This window comes from Trichosurus vulpecula, chromosome 3, assembly GCF_011100635.1.
Source record: "Trichosurus vulpecula isolate mTriVul1 chromosome 3, mTriVul1.pri, whole genome shotgun sequence".
NCBI lineage: Eukaryota > Metazoa > Chordata > Mammalia > Diprotodontia > Phalangeridae > Trichosurus > Trichosurus vulpecula.
In genome coordinates, this window is record NC_050575.1 from 123568156 (window position 1) to 123595815 (window position 27660).

General features: G+C 43.2%; 1 protein-coding gene across 1 annotated transcript; it reads right to left on the bottom strand.

The window, feature by feature from the left end:
• TRAF1 (TNF receptor associated factor 1) lies at positions 1-24800 on the bottom strand. The gene is made up of 9 exons (XM_036751899.1): positions 24592-24800; positions 23523-23607; positions 17564-17662; positions 11171-11242; positions 10821-10886; positions 9218-9661; positions 7117-7294; positions 3389-3537; positions 1-1502 (listed from the first exon to the last, which is right to left on the bottom strand). The coding sequence occupies exons 1-9, from the start codon at positions 24798-24800 to the stop codon at positions 1278-1280; spliced, it is 1527 nt and encodes a 508-aa protein (XP_036607794.1). The 3' UTR covers positions 1-1277.
• Positions 24801-27660: the final 2860 nt, after the last annotated feature.

Genomic DNA, 27660 nt, shown 5'->3' on the forward strand with positions numbered 1-27660 from the left:
TTTCCACATCCTTTCTTCTCCCCTTTCCAATTGCCCTTCATCAGGGCCTTCTAGCCCAGGGACCTTGCAAAACTCCAGGCCTCATGATGTGAGCCACCATCTACATCAATGGATTGTCTGCTGTATGTACAGCTAGGTCCCAATGAGTGTAAACGATGAATTCCATGAAGTAGTTGCATATATTCAAATTTCAAAGTTAAAATATGGTTATTGGTTCCAGACCAATGGAAATACACAGTGCAAATTCAAATGATGAGACCACTTCATGGGATTCATTATTTGCACTAATTGAGACCCTGTAATTAAAACTCACATTTCTCTAACACTTTAGGATTGACAAAGCACTTTCTTCACAATAACTCTATTACTGGCAAAGTAGATACTAGAACCCAGGTCTGTTTATCTCCTGAGAAATGTCATTTCCGCTACCCTATTGTCCCTGGGACTGCCATTTCAAGTGGATCCATGCTTCATCTTCCTCTTACCTTAACTCACTCTCTGGTCCTCTTCTCCAGTAAGCACTTAATAAATGCTTACTCTGTCTACATCTATCTAGACAGATGTCTGTCTGTCTGTCTAGTCAAGCAGACCACCAGGCCAGGGACAGAGAGTACACCAAGCTAGCATAAAGTAACAGCTGATTGCTTAAAAGAGCACACACAGACTCTGAATTTGAACAGCACAATGGGGATGAGGGTGGTGTGGGGTTAATACTTCCATCCTAATAGTCCCATGGGTAGTAGCCAGTTCACTGGATGCCAAACAGTTCTTGTGGGGAGGGGGGCAGAGTTGTGAGTTACTCCTGAAGTGAGTAAATTGAGGTTCAGAAAGTTCAATTATTTTTTTTTGCCCATGATTACATAGCTGGTGGGTCATGTGATGGGGCCTTGAACCTAGGTTTTTGGACTTTTTGCCTTGGACCAAGCCTTCTTCTTCTCTAAGATGTGGTAAACTTGTTCTGTGTGGCTCAAGAAGACAGAACAAAGAGCAGTAAATGGAAGTCACTGTGAAGGAGGTTTAAGGAAGAATTTCCTAGTAACAGAGCTGTCCAACAATGGAATGGGCTGAGCCATTAGAGGTAGTGAGTTCCCCATCACTGGAAGTGTTCAAGCAGAGCCCAGATGACCACTTGTCTGGAATGTTAAAGAAGGGATTTCTGCAGGGCTAGATGGCCTCTGAGGTTCTTTCCAACAGTGAGAATGATTCTTTACATCAGCTTCTTTCTATGTGTTTTCTTGTTCTTGTATTCTTCTAAGGTCTGGCTAGGCCTCTGTTTCTCAGCTTAATAAGTTAGTTTCTATAATGCACTTGAGGAAGACTGTATCATCTTTCACATAGGCATGTTTGGGGGACTGTAGTTTGTTCAGTGGGAAGAACATAGGGCGGCCACTGGCTACGTTGCTTTCTCCCTGAGGCCTCTGGAAGGAGCCTGAAGTCGGGTCTGGGTGAAAGGAATCAGTAATGTGCTCTCTGTTGTTCTGGTCCAGCAACATGAATGTGACCTGGAGAATAATGGGAGAAAAGCTGTAAGGTGCTCTGCTGGAGTCCTTGGGTCAAAGCTGATCACTGGCTAAAAACCAGGCTTGCTACAAGGAATGTTACTACTCAGTGGATGGGGCCTTGGAGTGAGGTGGGGACAGAGGGGAGGCACAGGAACACTCTGAGAACAGGAAGAGTACTTCTTGGCTCAGGTAAGCGTTGGCCTGGATGATACTCGGGGCCTTCTATCCCTGGGAATCTATATTCAGTGTTTAAATAGCCTATGTTCTAAGATTCTTTTCCAGCTTTGGCATTCCATGTTATATGGTCACTCCTACCCTGACAGTTGATGTTCTCAGGGATTTTTTAACTTTAGGATTATAAGGACCATTTTCTCACAGATTTCCTTAATAGTAAGAACTGTTCAAAAATGGAATAGGCTATCTCAGGAGGTAGTGCGTGGGCTATCACTGGCCATCTACAGACAAAGTCTGAAAGATGACATAGCCTTCCTGAGGCTGCTGTGGGTGGGATGCTTTCTTCAAGTGTCAGGTGGACCTTTCTAACAATTAAGGTTTTGTGTTCTCTGATCCCAAGGATTCCTGGGGCAGCTTAGCTTGGGTTAACTGAGAGGGGACCAAGTCAGCCATCAGTCAGTGAGGCAGGGAGGCAGTCATACCAGGTGCTTGATTCAGGAAATGGGAGACGTCACTGTTACATCTGGGAGCTTACAGTCTAAAGCAGGGATTGGCAAATACATTTAGAGGGACAAATCCAGCCTGAAGCCTCTTTTTGTACAGGCCTGTGAGCTAACAGTGGTTTTTATATTTTTAAATAAAGTTTTATTGTATTTAAAAATGTGAAGACCACAGCTCCCAGAGCTACGCAAAAATAGGTAGTGGGTTGAATTTGGCCAGGCCATAGTTCACCAATTACTAGTCTAAAGGAAGACAAGATACATAATAGAAAGTTTCTCTCTCTCTCTCTCTCTCTCCCTCTCTCTCTCTCTCTCTCTTCGAGTGTGTTTCTATCTTTATACTTTATATTCTTACCTACCTATCATCTATATCCATCCATCTATCTATCTATCTACTTATCTATCTACATACATATGTAGGCACATGGAGATACATATATATATATATATATATATATCACCTATCAAAGAAACATTGTTAGAGAATAATTATTGGCTTTCATGATTATTGAATCAAGGCTAAGTTCTTTATCTTGACATTCAAGATGCTCCATGAATCCCAAGCTTATCTGTTATGACTTCCCCATATGAACCTTCTGCTTTAGCCAAACGGTCCTCTGTACATTCCAGGAGTCTCCCTGCTGGGGTGTGTGTGTGTGTGTGTGTTCACTCCATTACACTGCTGCTATGGGCCAGTTTAAGTTCCATCTGTTTTGTGAAGTGTGCTCTGACCACTCCAACTCAGAGTGATTTTCTCTCTCCTTCCTCTGAAACCCTAAGCACCAACTATCTGTGCTGTTCATTGGGCATCTACCGCACATTATTCTCTCTCATTGTCACACTAGTGGGAGCCTTATCTCCCCAGTTTAAGTCTGGGGCTGTATCTTCTCTTCATCCTTCAACAGCATCAAGCCCAGGTGGCCACACAAATGAAACATGGGATCAAGACTTGTTGGATGGGCTTGGGGTAAACTGAAGAAACATATAGAATCACAGAATTTAGACCTGGAAGGTATTTCAGCATCATCTGGTCCAATCTTGCCTACAACTGGGAAACCATTGCCACCCCCATTTCACCAGTGAGCCACTTGGGACTCATAAAAGTTAAATGATCTGACCAAGCAACCAGCTGGCACAGAAAGTAAGTAACTAAGCTGGTCCAGAACCCAGATTATCTGGTTCCCAGACCCTCCCACTTCTTATACCACTTGCCTTATTCCGGAAAGGCCAGTCCAGGAGAGCATCATATTCCCCTTTCATGATCACAATAAAGAGTGAAAGGTGTGTCCCCTTTCCTGTCCCATCTCCATTCAGGTAGATCCGAAGGCATAATTTATAGCCATATCGGGCAGTGTAGAAAGCTGAAATCAAGAAAGGAGTCTGGGTTTAGTTCTGTGGATGCTTGGTTTTCCCATATCCCTTCAAATAACAATCACACAATCTCCCATAACAAATTAAAATTAATTCGAATAATAGCTAGCACTTTAAGTTTTACCAAGGGCTTTGTCTCATTTGATTCCTACAACCCTGGGGAATAAGTGCTACTACTATCCCCATTTTAGAGATAAGGAAATTGGAGCAGACAGAAGATAAGAGACCCAGCTAGAAAGTATCTGACGCAGAATTTGCATTCAGGTCTTCTTGATTCTGAGTCCAGAGCTCTGTCCACTGCGCCACTAAGAAAACATTTATTAAGCACATACAATACGTATGATGTGCTTGGGGGCAGGAATACAGAAATTAGATCCTGGTTGTCAGGAAGCCTACAATCTAATTAAGGGGGGGAAGGGGTGCAGTGGTATGGCACATGTAAAAGGGAAAAGGAGAGATCCAGACAAATATAAGAAGGTACCTTAAGTTCCAAGGCTTAAGGCCTTAAATGGAAGAGCCTAAAATGCCAGGCTAAGAGATTTCTATGTTATAGGCTACTGGGAACCACTAAAGGTTTTTGAGAAAGGGAGTGCCATGGCCAGACCTATACATTAGAAAGATTACTTTGGCAGTTATATGAAGAATGGATTGGAAGGGAGGCTGTTACACTAGCCTGGGAGAGAGACAGCATGGGGCCTCTTGGACTTGGGTTAGAGAAACATTCCAACAGATGTCACTGTAAATAGCAGTTTCTGGAGGGCTGGGAGCAGAACCTTTGGTAAGCTTGGGGAGGGAGGAGGCGAGGAGGCCGGAGGAGAGACCCAGGCAAGGCTTTGACTCATCTCTTCTCTCTAGTTTTTGAATAGCAGGAAGCCTCAGGCACAGTTTGTCTTTTCCCTTTTTGGCAAACCTCAACGTAAAAAGCTGCATGTGTGTGGGGATTAGAGCTGTGTCCTGTCTAAGGCTGTACAGTCCCTGCTGCTGGGGCCTCCCACCCCAAGCTTGGAGCTGCCCTTAGCTCTCTTGGCAGGACCATGGACTCGTGCACACGCATGCTTACAGACTCCCTCATACACATTTCTATACAAAAATACATATACGGGGAGTATAGAGCAGTGGAAAGGGTCCTGCCTTTCTTGAGACCCAAGTTGAATCCCTGTTCTGTTACGGCTATCCTTGGATGACCATGGGCAAATCCTTTACTCTTCTGGGCCTCGGTTTCTCCATTTGAAGATGAGGGGGTTGGACTAGATTACCTCTAAGATGACCTCTTTCAGCTCTAGCTCTATGATCGTATGGCCATATGATCACATATAACATACACATACACAAACTCATGTATTCACATACACTCATTCATTAGCTCATGTATATAAACTAATAGATTTCTGTACGTATGTACATGTATATACAAATAAACGCACACACATATATATATTTGTATGCAACAGTAATAGGGCATTCTAAAGCTAAGGTTTCCTGGTGCTTAATATTTCCCTAGTTTTAGAGAAAAACGGAAAAGCACATATACTCATTACATAGACATATATGTACTCACACACACGTATGAATACATATATATGAGCATTTGTATACAAGCACAAAAGTATACACAATAGTATTCAGACTGCAGATGTATGAGAGGCAGGATGGTACAGTAGGAAGGACAATAGGCTAGGAGTCAGAAGACTCGGGTTCTTCCACGAATCAGATTGTGTAAGTCACGTCCTCCCTACAGATCTCAAGGTCCTCATCTACAAAATGCAAATTGCTTTTCTCACAAAAGCCCTGTGAGAAGCATAGTGAAAGTGGCTATTATGTCTATTTTACAGATGAGGAAACATTCTTCCAAAGTTGTGTAACTTATCTAAGTTACTTATCTAAGTTATCAAAAATGGAAGAGCTGGATTCAACGATCCTCCAAATCTCTTCTAGCTCTAAATGCCTATAAGTCTAAGGATTCAGTCAGTCACATTGCTTAGGGGATAGACAACGCAGTGGGGCAGTCTATAACCTGAAATTCCGTCATTCTCAGGCACTTTAAGGTAGCATTAATATATAACATTTATACTGCAATGAAATATTACTAATGCCATCAGAAATTATGAAATAAGCAGAACTAGGAAAACAATAAACACAATGATTACAACAATGAAGAAAAACCCAAAAGCATGAAACTGAAATTTTATAATTATAATGACCAAGAAGCTTGGCCCTAAAGAAGACTTTAGAAAATGTGTCTCACTCACTTCCTTCCTGAGGTGGGGGACTGTGGGTATGGCATATTGCATATATTGTTAGACTTGGTTGGCATCTTTGTTAGTTTTTCCTGAACTGTTTTCTCTCTTCCTTTTTCTTGTCTTTGTTATAAGGGATGGCTCACTAGATAGGAAAGGGGGATATATATGTATGTATACATACATACATACATACATACATACATACATATATATATACATATAGATAGATATAGATAGTTACAGATATATATTTGGAAGAGATGGTGTTGCAAAAACAAAAGATCCATAACAATGTGATTCAGTTTAGAGGACCTTGAGGGCCAGTCTCTGAATTATTGATTTTTTTAGCTAATGAGGAACCATTGAAAGCCTTGAAGAAGGGAGTGAGGCCATCACAGCCTCATATTAGGCAGATTAATCTAGCAGTGGTATGTGAGATGAATTGGAAGGGGCAGGAGTTAGAAATGGGGAGACCACTCAGAAAGCTATTGTAATAGTCCAGGTGAGAGGTAAAGAGGGTTTAAACTAGGGTGGTGGCTATATGGATAGGGGAAGGGGGAGATAGATTAATAAAACTTGGTAAATGACTGAATGTGGAAACAAAAGGAAGAGGCATCAGAAATTGCCCTGAAATGTTAACCTCGGGTATCTGGGAGGATGGCACCACAAAGAAAACTAAGGGAATGATAAAAAGGAACAGGGTTATTTTTAGTGGTAGAGAACAGGGAAATCGTGAAGGAATATAATGAGTTTGGTTTTGGACATTTTGAGTTTAAAGTGCTCATGGGACAGGTGGGTGTAGATGTCCAATTAGGCAGCTGGAATCACGCCAGTCCATAAACGTTTCACTAACCACATTCCTAATGGGACCAATTTTACTCCTGGGCAAACTTATTAGCTAAGGATTACCTCCTCTTCCTTCTCCCTCCAGAAATCCCAAGTACATTCCCAGTGAAAAACATCATCATGCTCTTTATTCTGTCTGTATGTTCCAATTAATGCCACCATGGACATGTCCAGATATGTTAGAAAAGAATTTCAGAGATACTCGGTTGGTTCTATTATCATTGGTAAAAAACAGTGTGGTATCTTGGAATTAGGCTTGAGTTGAGGTTCCATCACTTTTGAGTAAATCATTTACTACCTCTGAACCTCAGTTTTCTCATCTGTATAATAATATTTGTATCATCTATCTCATAGGGTTATTGTGGGGAAAGCACTTTGTAAACTCTAAAGCCCTATGGGAATGTGAGCCCTTATTCTTTTAGAAGCACTGATAGCTAGATGCCCGTGTTTGTGCTTCATGCTAAAAAATAGTGAAGCTGTTACCTGGTGAGAACAGACTGACCATCCTTCCACACGCAGACTCATGACATCTCCTGGTGAAGTTGGTGATTTTCCACAGGTAGACACCATCATAGGAAGCCTCCTCCAGGAGATGGAGGCTCTGCTCCAACTTGGTCAGGGCAAGGTCTTTCTGGGCCAAGGTCTGTTGCAAATCCATGACCTGGAATAGAGGGACCCCATCCCAGATCAACCTCTGCAGCTCCGGGGGCATTCCAATATTATCCATCATCTGGTGAGCCCCATGGCTTCTTGGGAGCATAGTAGACGTCAGCAACATGGTGGTGGAAAAAAAAATACTGTACGTGGGAGTTAAAATACCTAGGTTCAAGTCTTGGCTCTCATCAGTCATGTGACCATGGACCAATTTTAATTAACTTTCTGAGCTCCAGTTGCCTCATGTGAAAAACAGGGAAAATAATAACTGTGGGATTGTTACAGAAAAAAGAGCTTTCTAGTAAATTGTGAAGTACCAAGGAAATGTGAGTTATTAAAAGTGGAATGGAAAAAGTACTGGTTCTGACCTAGGCTCAGTCTTATCTCTGCTACTTTCTAGCTGTGTGACCCTTAGAAAATCATTTCCCCACTCTGAGACTTAATGTCCTCGTCCACAAAAAGGGGATAATAATATCTTCACTATACACCTGGAAATAATCCTGTGGGGAAAGTGCTCTGTGCGTCTTCAATCATCATAGCTGCATATGCTGTTGTTAGTATTCTGACACACACAGAGCCTCATTTGTATCATAGGAAGAGCATACATTTCTACAGCATTCGGAGGTTGGAGAAGTGCTTTCTTCCCAACTACCCCAAGAGTTCTAGCATTCCAGCTGTTAGTTATTATATAACTTTTGGGGGGTCTAGCCCTTGGATTTCATTAGTGAAGGAAACTCTAAGTAGGGAAATTCACTCTGTCAGTTCAGAGAGGCAGCTCATCTGCAACAAGTTTCAGGGAATTACCTGGGCCATGGAGAAGTAAAGTGACTTACCCACCCGGGGTCACATAGCCAGCATATGTCAGAGGCTGGACTTGAACCCACGTCTTCCTGGCTGAGGCTGGCTCTTTATCCCTATGCCTCAATTATACAGATAACATAACACATATTATGCTAACTCATGTTTGTGTAGCGTTTTCAGGTCTACCAACTGACTTCCTCACAGAAACCCCGTGAAGTGGGCAGTGAAAATGTTACTGTGCCGGTTTTACAGATGCGGAAACCGATTTGCCCCAAAGTTATATAACTAGTGTTTGATTTGAACCCAGGTTTTTCCAGACTCCAAGTCAAGGCCTTTTGCCTCTCATTATTCCAACAACGTTCAACAACTATTTTATAAGCACCACCTGTGTTCAGGATGCTGCGCTACGGACTGGGGGAGATGCAAGGTTTAGATAAAATATGCTTCTTTCCTCAGGGAGAGGATAGTCTAAAAGAAGTTAAAGAATACCTATTGTACATGATATTATACGCTAAATGCTTTAGAAATGTCCAAAAGGAAGTACCTGGTAAAGTCAGGGTTAGGGAGGGGGAGGGGAAGGGGTTGCCACGTGAGGGGATCAGGGAAGACTTATCATATATAATTAAGGTAATATAAATTATAGCATATGAGGAGTTTGGTTTTATAGCTGGAATGGACCTTAGAGGTCATTCAGTTCCATCACCTTATTTGACAGGTAAGGAGACTGAGGTTAAGTAATTTATACAAGGCAAGTCAGGATTTTAACCCAGATCACCTGACTCCAAATCTAGCATTCCTTTCCACTGCTACACTCAGTAACATGCAAATAATATAATTTATAACGCATACTAATATACAATAGCATACTCTATACAAACATACATATGCTTTCATACAGGTGTGTGTATGTGTACACACACACAGAACTGTTACTTCTGTCCATATCTTATCTCCCCCACTAGATTATAAGCCCAGGTCTCCCTTGTCTCTGTGACTCCCCCTATGGTTGGCACAAGACCTTGTTGGCACCTAACAAATGTTTTTGTGTCTAGAACAAATGAACTTGGCCTGCTCTAGCCTGTCTCTGGCTGGTGCAGACTGTAGGGCTGGATCACCCGTGCCATCTCACCCTCTGCTCTAAGCTCAGGATGAGGTCCTGGGTCAGTCCACTCTGGTGCACAGAGGCAGCAATGGCCAGGTGGGAGGCCTCCACCTCCTTGTTCAGGACGGTCACAATATTCTCAAAGACATGCAGCTTTTCTTCCAGCTCAGCAAGAAGCTTCTCCTTCATGAACCTCTGAAGGGCCAGCTCTTCCTCAGAGTCAGAGGAGGTGGCATGGAAGTAGTCAGCCTCCAAGTCACCATTGACCTCCACAGCTCCTTGTAGTTGTAGGTCGGACAGGTTTCCCTCCAGGGGATTCACATTAGGCTTAGTATGACTGAGGCCTGATTTCCTTTTCCCTCTGTTGGGATCTGACTGCGCCTTTACTTGGTTCACGAGCTGTAACAGCAGCCTTAGGTGTTCTCTTAGTGAGGAAGCCTCATGCTCCTTCACCATTTCCTGGCTACCCTGCTGAGAGATGGGAGGGAGGTGGTCAAGGTGAGACGGTAGAGAAGACTGAGAGACAGCTCACATCTGGGAAGATCCCCAGAGAAACAGCTTGCTGCTTTATCCCTAAGGGCAGAGGTAGCTCAGTAACTTGGATACACTGCCAAAGTTACAAAGGACCTTAAGGGACTTTGATTGAAATGGGGGAGGGTGGTCATCAAACATGCAGAACATCTGAATGAAGGGGGAGTGAGACACTCTGATGTTATGTTTTAGGAATGTTAAATACGGAATATCACATCAAAAATGATAGACCAAAGGTTTTCAGTATTTAAAAGATCTTTAAAAGATTATAGAAAATGAGAGAATTAGAACAAGCAGTGATGTCATGTGGGATCTTTTAGGTAACAAAGCAGCAGTGAAATCTTATATAAACTCAACATTTAGAGTATTCCCTATCACCCGAGTTTAGTCTTGGGTACCACATTTTAAGAACATTGATAAAGTGGAGTGCCTCAAGAGGAGGGTCACAGCAGCAAAAGATCTGAAAGAGTAATAGCCCATTACCCAATTTACAGATAAGAAAACTGAGGCCCAGAGAAGTTAAATGACATTAGCAAAGGTCACACAGGTAGTAGGTTGCAGAGCTGGAGTTTGAACCCAGGTACTCTGACGACTAAATAACAGTAACAAAACTGACTCCAAATCTAGTACTGGAAACATTAGGGGGCTTGTAACTATGTCATAAGGGCCATTTGAAGGAATCAGGTATGAAAGGACTTGACATGAGCATGGCTTTCAAATATCCTAAGTGCTGTCTCCCAGGAGAGAGACTTGATCATGATATCCTGAGAGATACTTGGGAAATCCCACCCAAGATTCTGAGATAGATTGGGCCAATTATGGCTTCAGAGAAAGAATTTATAGAAATACTTCAAAAGGAGAAAGAAATGGTAAGACAAAATATAGTCATTTCGATCTTGTGGTCAATGAGGAAACATTAAAAAAGTCTCTTCATCAAAGAAGGAACATCATCAAAGCTGTACTTTCAGATCCATCTGGTAGCATATGAAAGAAGGATGGGAGGAAGAGGTGGGGAGAAAGAGATTGGGCCTGGGGGTCAGTGCTCTTTGTCCAGCCTATCTATTCTTATGTTGGGACCCAAGTTCAAAATGATGCCTACCTTAAAGGAACAGCCAATGTCTGCAAAGGAGCACCTACCCTGGACCTCAGCCGGCACCAAACTATCCTGGAAAAAACAAAGTTCCATCACTTGGGTAATGTTTTTACAAATCTTCCCTGGTCTGTGGCAATCACCAGAAAGAGCTACTATTTTTGCATTTTTGGAAATTCCAGATACCCTCACGGCGCAGGCCGAATCATTGTGAAACTCTCCCTCCAGATATGGTCGCAGAAAGCTGGAGACAGCTCTACGAAGTCTAAGTGAGCAAGTTCTCCTTGGTGTCCAGCCCTAGGCTGGGCAGTGTGAAGGATCCAAGGAAGGCAAAAAGGCATCTCAATGGTCTTATCTACCTTCTCTTCTGTGCCGATCTTGGTCACGGTCTGACTGTGGTCCTTCAAGGAGATTCCCCCACATACATGTGTCTGTTCATAGGTGAAAAGGAGACTGTAATGAGACCATTTCACTAGAGGGATCGTGGAAAAGAAAATTGTTGAAAATTAGGAACAAAGATTCCTTCCCTCTTCCCCACCCTGCCCCATCATCTTTAGTATATTTGTTGCTTCTTGCATCCAAGACAAACAGGGTTGCTAATACCAGGTTCATAACCAAGAAAATGGCTTAAGGTATCATGTAGTCAGTGGATAAAGCACTGGGCTTGGAATCAGAAGACTCATCTTCATGACTTAAATCTGGCTTCAGACACTTACTAGATGTGTGACTTTGGGCAAATCTCTTAACCCTGTATGCCTTGGTTCCTCATCTATAAAATGAGCTGGAGAAGGAAATGACAAACCACTGCAGCATCTTTGCCGAGAAAACCCCAAATGGGGTCAGATATGACTGAAACGACTGAATAACAATAGTCATCTAATCCAATTCCTATTTTATAGACAAGGAAACTGAGGCCCAACTATGTGAAGGGACTTGTCGAAGGCTTAGAGATCTAGATGACAAAGTCATGAAGAGTTCAAATCCTGCCACAGACACTTACTGGCTGTGTGGCCTAGGGCAAATCACTTCACATCTGTCTTCCTCAGTTTCCCCATCTGTAAATTAGGTGAAATAACAGTGCCTACCTTACAGGGCTGTCTGGATCAAATGAGATAATATTTTGTAGAGTGATTTGCAAACCTTAAAGTGCCGCGTCAATATAGCTATTATTTGTAAAGAGACAAGCTGAGGTGCGAGCTAGTCTTTTTCTGACTTCTCATGCAGTGCTCCTTGACGCACTAATGTCTGGATGCTCAAGGATCCAGCTTCTCCAGCAAGTTCTGATCTAGTGGATAGCGTAAGTCCTGCCTCTGCCACTTCCTGGCTGTGCAGCCTTGGGCAAGTTTACAGTTACCTCCCTAGGCCTCATCAGTAAAATGAGGATAACAGTCTCTGCCCTATCTATCTCACAGGCCTGCTGTGAAAATTAAATAAGAGAAACTTGTAAAAGGGCTTTCAGAACTGGTAGGAACTCTAGAGATGTTGAGTCCCTTTATAATCTGGCCCCCATCTATCTGCTGAAATCCACCTCCCATGATGCCCCCCTCCACCCCCTCTCAGTCCAACCAAGCCCTGCTTATTCTGCAGGGCCCAGCTCGGATGCCACATGCTCTCTGCAGTCTTCCCTCACCAGCCATGCCCCCACTGAGCTCTCTTTCCTTTGAACTCCTGTAGTGCTCACTATGGCACTCACTGAGTACTAGATTATACCCTGTCTGCCTGGTATTGTTTAATTTTCCATGTGAATGTCTTGTCTCCCTGACTAGTCTATAAGCTCCTAGAAGGGAGGGGCCGTGATTTTCACATCTCTTCTGTATCCCCCATAATGCCCAACACATGGTTGTACCCATAGTGGGCCCTCTGTAAATATTTGTGGACAAGGAGCCTCTGGGGCAGATTTAAAACAAGGATTTAAATGGAAGGGGTGGAGAGGAAAGAGAAGGAACCAAATATTTTATAGGCTTTTAATTTGAACTAATCCGTAGCAACACTGTTAGTTCTCCTTCAAAAGTGGAATAAGGAAAAAGTTCTGTGGACAATTAAGCAAAGTGGGTAAGGATGTGGAACCCAGCCCAGCCAAAGTCGCAGGAAACCGTGTTTGGGTGCCTCCCCGTGGGCTCTGCTCCCCCTTCCAGGGACATGCTGTTCCCAACGCAGGAGCCGAAAACAGCAGGGAGCTCAAAACAGCTGTTCTGGGGGGGGGGGGGAGGGCAGCCGCGGGGAGGGGGCAGAGAAGGAGGGCAGTCGGAGGGGGCGGGGTTTGAGCCAAAGCAGGAAGTCTGCTATGCCTCAGCCAATCCTGGCAGGTAGTGGAGACAGTTGTAGGTACAACTGGAGGCTAATCCAGATAGTACCCTCCTCCAGAAGCGATGCCAGCAACCTGAGCAGCACGAAGGTGTTTTTGCCCCCAAGGCACTGCACAGAATTTTGAAGGCACCTTTTGTGCCCTCCAAAAATCATTGGCATTGCTTCAGGTGAAGTGCCTGAAACCCGTCTCTACAGAGAATCTTCAAAGAGCTGCTGGGACCACAGCAGGAGAGCTTGATCCATATTCAGAGTAATTTAAATTTAGATTGGGTTGAGAGTGAGTGACAGAGGATGATATGAGATACGTCTGGAAAGGGAGGTTGGCACCACACTGGGGAGGGCAGGAGTTTAAGTTTGATTTGGTAGGCAACAGAATCATGGAATCACAGAATTCAAGTTGGAAAGGAGGTTAGAAGCTTTCTAATCCAATACCAACATTTTACAGATGATGAAACCAAAGCTCAGGGGAAGGAAATGACTTATTCAAGGTCATGTGGGTAGGAAGTGTCAGGGGCAGAATTTGAACCCCGGGCCTTTAACTCCAGCACCATTACGCTTTACCTTTTGTACCAAAGGCCTCCAGAAATGACAGTGGTGCACATCTTGGAAAGTACCTGCGAGATATAAGGCAGTGTGTTGTATGGGAAAGAGGGGAATCAGGAGATCTAATTTCTAGTCCTGGCTCTGACACTAGTTGTGTGTGATCTGGGGCAAAGGCCCTTTATCTTTCCATAGGGGAGGCAGAGTTGATCTTATAGCAAGAACAGTGAGAGAAGCTGGGCTCAAATCCCACCTCTGACATTCACTATCTGTATGACTTTGGGCAAGTCTCTTCACTTCCAGGCATCCCTTTCCTCATCTCTAAAATGAAGGGGTTGGCCTCTTCATCTAAAATTTCAATCTATGATCCTATGACCTTTCTGAACCAAGTCTCTTCTATAAGATAATAGGGTTTAACTAGACAATCTCTAAGTTCCCTTCTAGCCCTAGACCCCAGAACATCTGTCTCAGCCAAGAGAAGGGGAGGAAATACTGTAATATTTGTCCCTTTAGAGCCTGAGATATATTCGGAGTTTTTTGGTCAAAATTTTTTTGGGAAAAGAGTGAGCCAAATGTGTCTTTAAAAAAAAAGTTTATGGAATCATTTTTAAAAAAAAAGGGAAAGAGAAAGGACAGTGAATGATTTTTATCCTCTGGGTAATAGGGAGCCATTAAAGGTTCTTCAGGATGGACATGGGCTTTTATCTGTCTGCCTTCTTTGGAGAATGACTTAGCTTTTGATTCAAACCATTATAATATTTCGGAAGGGCTCTAAACCAAACCCTAGAAATTCTAGCTTTTAACTAGAACAAAATACCCCTGTGGGCCCCATCTTCTCTCCCCTATTCCTTGGCTCTTCTTGTGGCCATGCTCTCTGGAGCACTACATGTTTCATTTTCAGCTGCCTGGGAGCATTGTCCCTCTGGTAAGCCACCTGGAGCATATGCAGGGAAAATATCATCCTTGGGGCTTGTGCTTATGGCACACTAGCTCAAAGTGCAAAAAAGCTTGACTTCTGAGCAAGAAGGCTTGGCCTCTTACCTTTTCAAACAGGAAACCACAGATACCAATAAATAGGAAAAAAAAAATGTAGCATTTGGCAACACCAGGCTGAGGGATTGGGGACTAGTAGAAGAACTAAATATTTTTAAAAGGGGAGGGGGCTATCATGGCTCACCTCATTTAGAGTATGAACCATGAAATAACAAAAGCTAGGAGAAACCTTAGAGCACAGAATATCAGCACAGAGAATTTAGAACTGGAAGAGGCCTTAAAATATTCTAGTCTATAATGGTTTTTTTCACAAATGAAGAAACTGAGGCACAGAGAGGGACTAATTTGCTGAAGGTCACACAACTAGCTAGTGTCAGAACCAGGACTAGAATCCATTAGGTACATACTATCCTGCTAATCACCCAGGTGGGTAACCATGGTGTTGGCCTCAATTCCTCAGTATCTAATCAGTTGCCATGTTTTGCCCTTTCTGGCTTCAGGACCTTTTCCCCAGGTGGCTCCTTCTTTCCAACCATGCAGCTGCTGCCCTACTTCTCCTGTGTCTTGCCTGGACTGTGGAAGGAGACTCCTGATTCTTAGGTCTCTGTCTCTATCTTTTACAGCCGCAATTCATTTCCACAGCCAGAAAAGTGAATCTCCCAAATTGCAGGCCTGATTATATCACTTTATAGTAACTAATAATAACTAGCACGTATATAGCATGCTCAACTTTACAAAGCACTTTACAAATATTATCGTGTTTGATCTTCATGCCACCCTGGGAGGTAGGCTCTATCACCATGCCCAATTTGCAGATGAGGAAAGTGAGGCAGATAGAAGTGACTTGCCCAGGGCTACACAGCGGCTAAGTATCTGAGACTATATTTAGACTCAGGTCCTTTTGACTTGAGGTCTAGTGCTTTATCCATTGAACTACCTAGATGCCTCAATAAACTCCAGTGGCTCCCTATTTCCTCTAGGATCAAATATAAACTCCTTTGTTTTGTATTTAAAGCTTCTCACAACCCAGCTACCGGCTTTCCAGATTTGTTAAATATCACAATCTGTCTTTCTTGCTCTTCTTCATACAAGACACTCTATCTGGGACTTTGCACTGGTTATCTTCCATGCCTGCAAAGGTCTCCCTCCTCCCTCCACTTTTTGGAATATATAATTTCCTTCAAGACTCAGCTTAAGTACCCCCTTTTACAAGAGCTATGCCTTCCTGTTCAAGGTTACCTTGTTTCTGTTTGGTTTATAGCTCTATATGTATATGGTAGCTAGGTGGTACGGTAGATAGAACCCTAGGCCAGGAGTCAGGAACACCTGAGTTCAGATCCAGCTTCAGACACTTGCTAGCTGTGTGACCACGGGCAAGTCACTTAACCCTGTTTGCCTCAGTTCCTCATCTGTAAAATGAGCTGGAGAAGGAAATGGCAAACCCCTCCAGCATCTTTGCCAAGAATACCCCAAATGGGTTCACAGAGATTCAGACGCGACTGAAATGATTAAACACAACTAATTATATGTGCCTGCTGCCTTTTCTGATAGAATATAATGTCCTAAAGGCCAGATACTATTTCATATTTGTCTTTGTATCCCTAGCCCTGTACCAGACACCTGAGTAGGTGCTTTCAAAATGACTGTTGATTGATAAATAATTCTAATTGATAGATAATTGACATATAATTCAGTTTAGTCTATTTGGTATGATTTGAGGACTTCCAGGGAGGCCTGCCCATTGCAAGTATCCCTACTATGTACTGCATGTTAATATTAATACTGGCTTAAATTTTACTATTAGAATGTCATTCCTTGAGATTAAAGAAGAACTTGTTAGTAATTAGACCTGTACACAAGCAAAATAAGATGACTTGTGAGATAGCGAGCTCTGTGTCCCTGGAAAGGCTCCGAGAGAGGTTGACTGTGTAGTAGTGAGGGCTGTTGTAGGGAGGAGTCATGCATTGGAATGGAGAATGGAACAGGGGACTTTAATCTCTGAATAGGGTGTGGATAAGTGTCAGGAAAGGGAGAGATTCCAAGTAGGGGAAACAACCTCCTACAGGATCCATGTCTGAACCCAAGTGAACTTTCCCCAAACCCTTCAGGTTCGATAAGTCAATGTGTGGATACATCTACTCTGAGCCAAAAAGAAGCCTCTTATTGAGACAAGGATAAGAATTCCCATAGAATCACAGGTTTAAAGTTGGGAGAGACTGCAGGGGTCATTAAGTCCAGCCCTGAAAATTTCCCGATGAAGGAAACAAGGTCCAGAAAGGTTATGTTACCTATCAAGGGTCACACAGTAAGTGTAGGAAGAAGGACTAAAAATCAAGTTTTCTTGACTCTAAGTCCAGTGCTCTGTCTACTCTATTGCCCTGCCTTCCTCTGCCTTTGCTAGCGTCTAGCACCCAGGAGTTTCTCTGATGGTGACTAGATGGCCTGCCAGACTTGGAGTTAGGAAGACCTGAGTTCAGACCCTGCCCATGACACATCCTAGCTATGTGACCCTGGGCAAATCACCGAAATGTTGTCAACCTCACTTTCTTCACCTGTAAAAGGAAGAGCATAATAGCACCTACCTCTAAGGGTTGTTGTGGTAATCAGAGGAAATAATACTCACAAAGCTCTAAAACGCTTTGGAACCCTACAGAGCAACGTAAATGCTAGCTATTTTCACTGACCGACCATTCTCCTGGGAGCAAAAAGTGCAGGAAGTACCTCAAAGGTGAATGAGCTCTACTAGGAGATAAGAGGCTCTCAAGAGGAGGCTGGGAGTAGTTACTTGCCCACTGTAGATGGGAATTATTTTAAGAATGAGCTAAATTAGATTATCTCTGAGATCCCTTTCTACTCAGAGACCCTGGAATTCTGGGGCTACGTTGAACCAACCACCCACAAACTCAACTGACCTCAAAATTCTTCATGAGGCCAGTCCAGCCACACCCAGAAATCACGCAATGCACACTCAGCTCAGAGATTTCCTTATTAATGGCAGCATCAACAAAAGCCTGGAGAATAGAGAGAATCATAACCCGTTGCATAAACACTTTTATATTATGTAAAATACATAATATTTTACATTTACATAATCCATTATCTTATTGAATACTTAGCAGAACCCAGACAGGGGAGGCAGGGCTGGGTGGAGGACACACATTCAGTCCCCAGCAAGGCACGGCAGGGTGGGGCAGGGCACTGAATCTGAAGTAGGAAAGGCTTGGGCTCTAATGTGGGCACTGCCATGTGACAGTGGGCAAGACTTTCAGTTTCCTTCTTTGTAAAATGTGTTACCTACCTCAATTGAACAATTTAGAGTTCAATTCAGCAAACATTTGTAAGTTCTTGCTGCATACAGGACACTGCACTAGGTGCTGGGGATCTAAAGACACCAAAGGCCACTACTGTTTCTGCTCTTCAGGGGCTTGCATTTTACCAGGGAGATACTTGATGTACTCAGGTAAATACTGAGTACTTTACATACCTTTCTGAGTTGTAGATTACAATAGTGGCTCACATTTCTAAAGCCCTTTAAAGTTTACAAAGTCTTTCCCTCACATCTCTTTGAGGTAAATAATATAGATATCAATCACACACAACTCCCCTCCCTCCATTTTTACAGATGAGGAAATGGAGAAGTTACTTACCTTGGCCACTCTTTAAGTACCAGAGCTGAGATTTGCCTGATTGCAAAGCCAATGATCTTTCCATTACCCTACAATGCCACTCTGAACTTTAGACAGATATGTATAAGATGCATTATAAACTCCAAAACCAGTTGTTAGTATGTCAGTAATGATTATTGCTGGTGGCAGTGGTGATATTGTTGTCTTAGACAGCATTGCGAAAAGAAGCAGCATGGTTTGATGTATTGCATTTCTGGAGACCTGAGTTTGGGTCCCAGATTTAACACTTGTGAACTTCTCTCTGGGCTTCTGTTTCCTCCTCTCTAGACCAGATGATCTCTAAGGACTCTGCTAGCTCTGACTTCTATGATGATATTTGGGGTGCAGAAGATTGAGGACACCAAGCTTTTTGCCCTACGAGAAAGGGCCTCAGGCTTCTGGATCCTCCCCAGGACAGATGCCACCATTATGTCAATGGGGGTTGTGCTCAATGCCGTGAACTGTCCCAGATACTTGGAGATCACTAAAAATAAAAGTCTGGGTGGACTTTCTAAGGTGAACACACACACACACACACACACACACACACACACACACACACACACACACACGGAAAACACTTGTTCTTCTGTCTAGGCTATTCTGAATGACAGATGGATTCCCAGTGTGTTCTCAGAAGAGCTGGAGAAAGCTACAGTTTCAGGGTCCGCTGGAGGGGGTTGGCCAGGAGTGCCTTGCTTAGGCATGAAGGCTGTTGCCTTCATGAATACTAGTATTATAAAGTAAAGGGAGTGTCAATACTGCTTTTGTACAGACTTAGCAACAGTACCTGTCCCCAAAGAGAATGGAGTGGGTGTAGGAGGCTCCTTGGCCCCATGCCTCAGAATTTGTCTCTCCAGAGTTGTTTACTTTGTTTGGGAACTGCTGAGGGCTTTAAGAACTTCTTTTTGGAAGACCCGGTGGGGTAACTGGGTGCCATTTCAAGAGCAAAGGACCTCCAGGAGGGCTGTGCACCTTCGCTGATGCTGTTCCACCTGGAGTCCTGAAAGCTCAACTTTGTTACCCTCTGCTCAGCAAAATCCCACCTAACCTGTAGGACCTGGCTAAATGCTCCTCGCCTCTATAAAGCAGTCTAGAAGGAAAATTGAGAGAGGGAGGTTCTAGTCACTGCTATGCAGTAATCCCACTGAATGAGCCAGGACAAGCCACTTCACTTCTAAGTTTCTCCAACTGTAAAATGAAGGGGTTGGACAAAACAAGCTCCAGGATCCCTTCCAGAAGATTCTACGTTCTAACATCCCATATTCTAAGCTCTTATCTGGCACTGACATCCTGGGTTCTAACAGCTCTCTTCCAGCTCTGCCATTCTATTTTAAAACCCTTTGTAGCTCTTTTGTTCTATGTATGTGCTGACATTGTGGGTTCTAAGCTCCCTTCTAGCTCTGACATTCTATGTTCTAAGTTCCTTTCCAGCTGTAACAATCTGTGTCCTAAAGTCCCTTTTAGTTCTAGCATTTTGTTATAACCTGGGTTCTCTACCATCCCACGCTCCTAGGATACTATAGTCTTCCCATGGAGTCAACCAAAAGTCAGGTTTGGTGGAATAGCTTAATAGACTTCACTGTAATGCTTTGCACTATTAAAATGGACTCTGCTCCCAAAAATCTTGTCTAAGGAGGTTTAATTAATGAAAAAGCATGTTATACAGAGAACTATATTATACTTAAGACCTGACATAATACTTATCCTGGGAGAGATTTAAAGCTTACAGGAGCCTTGGAGATCTAGTCCGCCTTCATCATTTTACATAGGAGGAAACTGAGGCCAAAACAGATAAAGTTACTTTCCCAAGGTCAAATTGTAAGTAGCAGAAGTAGTATTCAAGGCCAGATTCCAAATCTAGCCCTCTTTCTGCTACAACTTATTGGTTCTAAAAACCTCTGGAAAGAAGGTGCTCTGCTAAATGTACTTCCCTTCTGTTTCACAGAAACTCTTTCCCCCCACCATCTCTCAAGTCTTCTTATCACTTTCCCTTTCCTTTCTCTGGGGCCACTTGTGGTACTCTTGCCTGTGAGAAGGGAAAGGAATAAGCATTTATACAGAACCTACTATGTGCCAGGTATCATGCCAAGTGCCTTACAAATATTATCTCATTTAGTCCTCACCATAGTCCTGGGAGGTACGTGCTATTATTATCTGCATTTTACACTTGAAAGATATAGAGGCTAAGTGATTTGCCCAGGGTCACACAGCTAGGAACGATCTGAGGCAGAATTTGAACTCAGGTCTTCTCTACTCTAGTATCAGCACTCCATTCACCATACCACCTAGTTGCCTCTAGGGGGCCATGATCAGAGACTACCCAGCCTTTGTTCTTTTAGTCCAGAGACTGATTTTAATTGTTGCCTAAAACTAAGCTAGGTGGTAAAGTGGATAGAATGCCAGACCTGAAGTCAAGAAGACTCATCTTTGAGTTCAAATCCAGCCTGAGACTCTTACTTGCTGAGTGACTCTGGGCAAGTCACTTAACCCTGGTCACCTCAGTTTCCTCATCTGTAAAATAAGCTGGAGAAGGAAATGGCAAACCAGTCCAGTATCTTTGCCAAGAAAATACCAAATGGGGTCACAAAGAGTCAGACACACCTGAAACAACTGAACAACAAACAAAACTGAGCTGGCTAATGTGGCCAAAGTAATTTCTCACCATTCAACTGAGCGTTCAGAGGGAGAACTTTGAAAGACAATCAGAGGACAGTCCTGACCTTGTCTAGTCTAATGCCCCAAGCTCTAATATGGGAAACTAAATCACAGGGACTTAAAAGGCCACCTAACTTAACAAATAAGGAAACAGAAGCCCAAAGAGAGAAAGAGACTGGTCTGAAATCACACAGCGAGGCAATGACTGAGGTGGGGATCAGGATTCCAGCGTTCTAGTGGCTATCCTAGAGCTCTCTCCACCACCACTTGGTGCCCTATGCCATGGAAGCCAAGGCTCCTCGACTTTGCGGACAAATTTTCAACATCGTTTGACCATTTTATAAGATTTAGATCTAGAAGGGCCTTTAGAGACCATCTAGTCAAGGGATTCTTTTTTTTCCCCTCGAGGCAATCAGGGCTAAATGATTAAGTGTCAAGTGTCTGGGGCTAGATTTGAACTCAGGTCCTCCAGACTTCCAGGGCCAGTGCTCTGTCCACTGTACCACCTAGCTGCCCCAAGTCAAGGATTCTTAACATGTTTGTGTATGTAATGGGCTCCTGTAGCAGTCTGGGAAAGTCTTTTCATAATAATGTTTTTAAACACTTTAAATGCATAGAATTACAAAGGAAACCAATTCTATCGAAATAGTTATCAAAATATATATTAAAAAAAAAAGCTCAGATCACAGGTTATGAACCTTTGATCTAGTTCAACTCTTTTATTTTCTAGATCAAAGAACTGAGGCCCAGAGAAGGGAAAGGGATTAGAGGTAACAAATGGCAAAGGCAAGATTTGAATCCAGGTTTTCTAATTCCAAATCCTGTGGTCTTTCCAATGTACCATACTGTCCCCTTTGTGAGCCACGCAAAGTGGGGGAAGGGATGAAGAAAAGTAGTCACATGTCTCAGATACATGGCACAGTATGGGCCACCTTGAAAAAAGCAGTTCTTCACCTGGCCTGGCCACATTTATCACACCCTATCAGCTACTGGAACATCATTTCAGACAAACTAAGCTTCTACCAAGGCCTAAAATTAATCCTTTCATGTCTGTGTCCTCTGTTCAGCCAATCACCTCATGAATTCTAAGTACACTTTAGAGCAGAATTAGCTTGATTAGATAAGAGGATAAGGACAAACTGATAACCAGCTGGTAAGCTATGTCTTTTCACAAAGAGGTTAGTCTGAGCCACATGGATGTGGACTTTTCTGTGCTTTGATATAATGGGAAGAACTGGGCTTATAGACAGAAGCCCTGGCTTTAAAGATTGCGCCAGCTACTTCTTAGCAGAGTAAACTTGGGCAAGTTTCTTAACTTTTTTAAGTCTCAGTTTTCCTCCTCTATCAAATGAGGCAGTTGGAGGAGATGACCTCCATTTTGTGTCTTGGTCTACGGCCCAGGCTAGAGAAATATCCATTATAACCAAGAAATATCCATTATGCAAAACACTGTACTATAGTCTTGCTGCCTTCAGATCCTTAAATGTCTCATGCAAGTGCAGGCCTGGGTCAGGAGTCAGAGAAGTCCCTGGTACTTCCCCACAGAGTCTGTGACTAAGACTGAACCATTGGTTTCCTTCGTACTCACCCTATGCAGAATGATGGACTTGAGTGTAATTTAGGTTCTACTTTAAAAACTGTCCCCCTCCTCCTTACCCCCACACTCAAACTATCTCTCTGACCAATTTGACCACAGTGCCTGGGTTTCCCCCACTAGTGTCACCTTTGAGGGAGGCCCTTGTCAAAATGTAACTGTGTTACCTGGGAATAACAGCCCATCACTAGTCACTCAGTTTAACACATGAACAACTTGAGTCATCTAGCAGAGCTTTGAAAGAACAGGACATAAGATGGCGGTCCAGAGCATGGGGAGGGAGCAGAGCACCGCTAGCAGTTTGGTGGGAGAATTGGGAGACTCTGGATCTACTCCTGATTCTGTCAGAATCCCCTGTCCCACTTAACTCTAACCTCCACTGTCTATTAATCTGGCCTTCCTCTGGGAGAGCCTGGACATGGTCTATACTTATGTACAAGAAGCTATATTCCAGACAGGATAAAGTGGGGAAATGAACTCTAATGTATGTGGAAGGGAGGGGAGCAAGGAGAGAGGAAGCCACATCACTTCTCTGGACCTCAGTTTTCCCATCTGCGAAATGAGGGAGTTGGAATAAATTATCTGAAAAGACTCTGCCTGCTCTTAGGACAAACAAACATATAGAAAAGTTCGCTTGAGGAATAATTGTAAATCTCTCATCTCCCCTTCAGTGCTCATGTCTCTCTTTGTACTTTCTCTCCCTCCCTTTTAGGAAGCCAATACTGTATGCCATCCCCAAAGGTTCTTTGTTCTCTAATCATTCATTTTTGATAATATGTTCCCCCTCCAGAGGGCTTTGTATTTTAATAAGGGACAAAAAACCCTTTGATTACCAAAGGAATAAATAGTGACAGTTTAGGCACTGTGACTGTTGATGAGATAAGGAAGGCCTGTCTCATATCCTTCACGGGACAAAACAAAGGCAGCATAAGGATCTTTTTCACACAAGCATACCTTCTCTTCCGATAAGAAACTTTCATCTTCCACAGACCGTGGATTCTCTTCCTTGCACCTTGAACATATGGGGTTCTTGCTGATCCTGGCAAAATACATTCAGCAAGTTTGGTTTATACAACTTGTCCTTTTCATTACCTGTCTTGATCCCAAACTAGAAAACCTAGAAATCACCCTCTGCAACAAATAGAGATGGGTTACCACCCCAAGCCCTGTCCAAGAAAGATTTAGAAGCACCAAAGCCATGAAGCAAGACCAAACTCTGGGCCCAAAAGCACTATGGGGTTGTTAGGATAGATGATAACATAGATAAGAGTTGTAAAGTGCAGTGCCTGGCACATAGTAAGCTTTATGTAAATATTCATTATTATTATTATTTAACTTGAAGGTTTAAACTCATAACATAGTGCACAGAGTCAAGACTGGCTCTTGATCACTCCATAGAATTACAGAAATACAGAATATTAGAGTTTAGAAGCAGGTTAGAACACACAGTATCAGAGTACAAAGAAACTTGAGAAAAGAGACCATTAGACCTGAAAGGGAGCTTAAAGCATCGAATGTTAACTCGTACAGTATCAGAACTGTAATATGAGGAAACAGGCTCAGTAAATTGGAATGACTTGCTCACAGCCACACAGTAATGTGGTAAAGCCAGGCCTAGAACACAGCTCTCTTAACTTCAGCTCTGAGGAGGAGAGCTAATATCAGACATTTATATCTGAGTATGAATAAAAGTCAGTGAGTTCCCTTTCTCAGAGACATTTGTATTTCCTAGATCATGGAGCTGGAAAAGACTTCAGAATATAAAATGTTAGAACACAGAATGTCAAAGCTAAAGCAGATGAAAGACAAAGAATGTTGGAATACAGAACGTGGAACGTTAAACTACAGTACTGGTTTCAAGCATCCATATGTAGAATGGGGGAAGGAGACTATTGTCTGTCTTCAAGGGGTTGTCTCTGTCAAACCTTAAGCCAGTCCATTTTCTCCCCTTCCCCTGGAGAGACAGACAGACAGACAGACAGATCAGCCAGTTCCTCCTCCATTCCTTCCCCTCCCCCCTCACCTCACTATCCAGGAGAGGCAGGCAGCACAGTATCGGTGGCCACATAGGGTCTGCTGGGCCTTCTTCAGAACATTGTGGCAACCACAGCACAAGTACTTGGGCTCAGGGGTCCTCTGGCAGATACTGGTAGGGTATCCAAAGGGAAATTCATTTTCATCAGGGGTGAGGCGGGGGCCCACAGGGGCAATATCAGTAGGGTTCTCTGCCATCTGGGGAGCTCTTGGCAAATGAAGGTAGGTCCTCTGATTTCCACCGGTCCCAAGGAGCAGGCAAGCAGGTGCTTGGAGGAGAGGTGATTCCTGTCACTTACTCTCTTGTGAGGTGAGATGTTGATGTCTTTGTTCAGCCACTTGATGAGTCCTAGCCTATGGTGAAATGTCATGGGGGGAGGGGGAGGGAATAAGTATGAGTAAGAAATTACCCTGCTGGGTGGAAAAGTCCCCTGGACATTGAATTGTAATGGTTAAAAAAAGAAAAAAAAGTCCAGTCTTCCTTCTGATTGAAAAAAAAAAGACAAAGAAATTTGTCATAGACTTTAGGAACCGAGTCATATCATCTGAGAACCTCGACCAGAGCCCCTCCTTGCTTCAGCAGAATCATTTCCCCTGGGCAAGAGTTGGGCTAAGAAAGTCCCAGACAGCATCAGGCCAGAACTCCCAGTAACTACCCAGTAGGTAACCCAACAGAATTTTCCAGCCAAAGGGTGATCTTACCAGTGGGTCTGTGGCAATAAGAATATTTTAAAATAGTGGTTCTATGGCTGACTGTATTCTAAAGTCCCTTCTAGATCTAGTGCTTAACATTCAGATCCTAACATTCTGTTTTCTCAAGTCCTCTCTAGGTCTGACAGTCATTCTCTATGTAAGGTCTTTTTCAGTTCTAATATTCTAAGTCATAAGATCCTTTCCAGCTCTGACATTCTGTATTCTAATGACTGTCCCTTCCCACACTGACATTTTATGTTTTATGATCTCTCTCTGTTTGAATTCAATTCAACAGGCATTTGTTAAGTACAACCACTGTGTTAGGTGGGTTGGGTACCAAGAGTAACCAGTTCCTGTTTTCAATGAACTTATATTCTATAGGGATTGAAGGGGGTGTGGATATAAAATGTATGCAGATAATTGGAATACAAAACTTAAAAGGGCATTAGTAAAATCTGAAGAGGAAGCTGGACAGGGAGATCAAGGAGAGTTTCTTAGCAGAGATGGCACCTACACTCAGCCTTGAAGGAAGATAAAGACTGGAAGACAAAGATGAAGTGGGAACACATTCCAGGCATGGAGAAGGGCTTGGTTATCGACACAGGAGATAGAATGTCAAGTTCAGGGTCCAGCTAGCTGTCCAGTTTGACTGGAACACTTTCTCCCTTGTTTACTTTTTCTGGATTAAATTTTTTATTTTTTTTCTCCAAAAAAGTACAAAAACCTTAGAGGTGAGTACATTGCTTTCTAATGCTTCTCACGGAGTGGAGGAGGGGAAATACCTACCCAAACATGAAGGCAGCGCTTCCTTCCCATTCCCATTGAAAGAGGTGTGGCTTTGAGGTGACACAGGTCCCTCTTCTGAGCTGGAGCCACCCAAGTTCATTGACCCAACCCCTTCAAGGTTGAGTTGCAGAGCTAAGGAACATTGACTTAGTGTAGATATCAAGATCAACTGATATCTTCAGTCTGGCCCTGGCATCTTCCCCAGGGAGAATGTGTTCTATTCATGCCCTCTGGGCTGAGGAGCTATATGGAGCCCTGAATAGTAGCTTACTTCTCAGTCAGGGCCTCCTCAAGTCCATTCCTTCTCTATTGTTCCATGTCCTAACATTCTATGTACTAAAGTGCCTTACTGATCTAACATTCTATGTTTTATTTAAAAATTCAAGTGGTAGATCAGGTTGGAAAATCCATTCTCGATCAGCTGACAGGAGTGATATACCAATTTAATGTTATTGGTTCTCCAGTTCTGATAATCAGGTCTCACTATTTTGCACACAAGTAGCCCACCTATAGACAGCTAGGTGGCACAGTGGACAATGTGTTGGGCCTGGAATCAGGAAGACCTGAGTTCAAATCCAGCCTCAGACACTTACTAGCTATGTGACCCTGGGCAAGTCACTTAACTCTGTTTGCCTCAGTTTCTTGATCTATAAAATGAACTGGAGAAGGAAATGGCAAACCACTCCAGTACCTTTGACAAGAAAACCCCAGATAGAGTCATGAAGAGTCAGACACAACTGGAAAACAACAAAACATTAACAAAGCCTGCCTCCTCTTAAACTGCTACCACTGCTATTCTAAGCAGGCCTGCTGCTTCCCAGGCTGACTTCAACTCCTTGAGACCAAGGATTGTTGGCAGATTTTATCTCTGTAGCCATTTAGCACAGAAGGTACACACTTAAAAACTTTTTAAATTTGCCGAAGTGTCTGAAACACAAAGCGATACAGCAAACATGAAAAATGGCCATGTAACAAATATGGTAAATTACTCATTAATGAGAATGTGAGAAGTGTAGCCTTGGAACCTATACTCAAATACAAAGGTGTCCCCAAAGTCTTAGTGCCGTTTGAAGCGATTAAAGCTTAAATGGCTCCCCCAAGGCTATCAAAGCTTCAAACGGCACTAAGACTTTGGGGACATGTTGTATGTAAGTAATATATGCGACAAAATGTATCAAACCACAATAGGAAAAACTTTAACAATGTAATAACAGCGCTGCACGACAGGAGACACTCCTGCGGCACGGGGGAGGGAGCACTGCCTGGGTAGTGAGTGCCAGTCTCAGTTTTGGCTCTAGTTTCCTCTGTGATTTTGGCCAAATTTCTTCCTCCCCCGGACCCTTGGTTTCCCCCTCAGTCTACTGACGGTGTTCCTCCCATTTCAGTTAAAGATGTATGCAGCTGAAAAATAAGATTCTGAGGGAGCTGGGGGTGGGGGGCGGTGTAATTATGCGTACTTGTGATCTTGTGAAGAGGGTGTGCTCACAGGCGACGAGAAAAACCACCTAGTTTTACTTCAGCCTAAAATGTTTGCCGGTTTGTAGGTCCTAACACCTGTCAAGAGCTGCCCTAATCCAAT

Coding starts and splice junctions, on each gene's coding strand:
- TRAF1 (XM_036751899.1), bottom strand. CDS start 24,800: ATGGCAGAGAACCCTACTGATATTGCCCCTGTGGGCCCCCGCCTCACC. Junction 17,663..23,522: donor GTTTCTTATCGGAAGAGAAG/GTATGCTTGTGT, acceptor TCTATTCTCCAG/GCTTTTGTTGATGCTGCCAT. Junction 10,887..11,170: donor AGATCGGCACAGAAGAGAAG/GTAGATAAGACC, acceptor TGTTTTTTCCAG/GATAGTTTGGTGCCGGCTGA.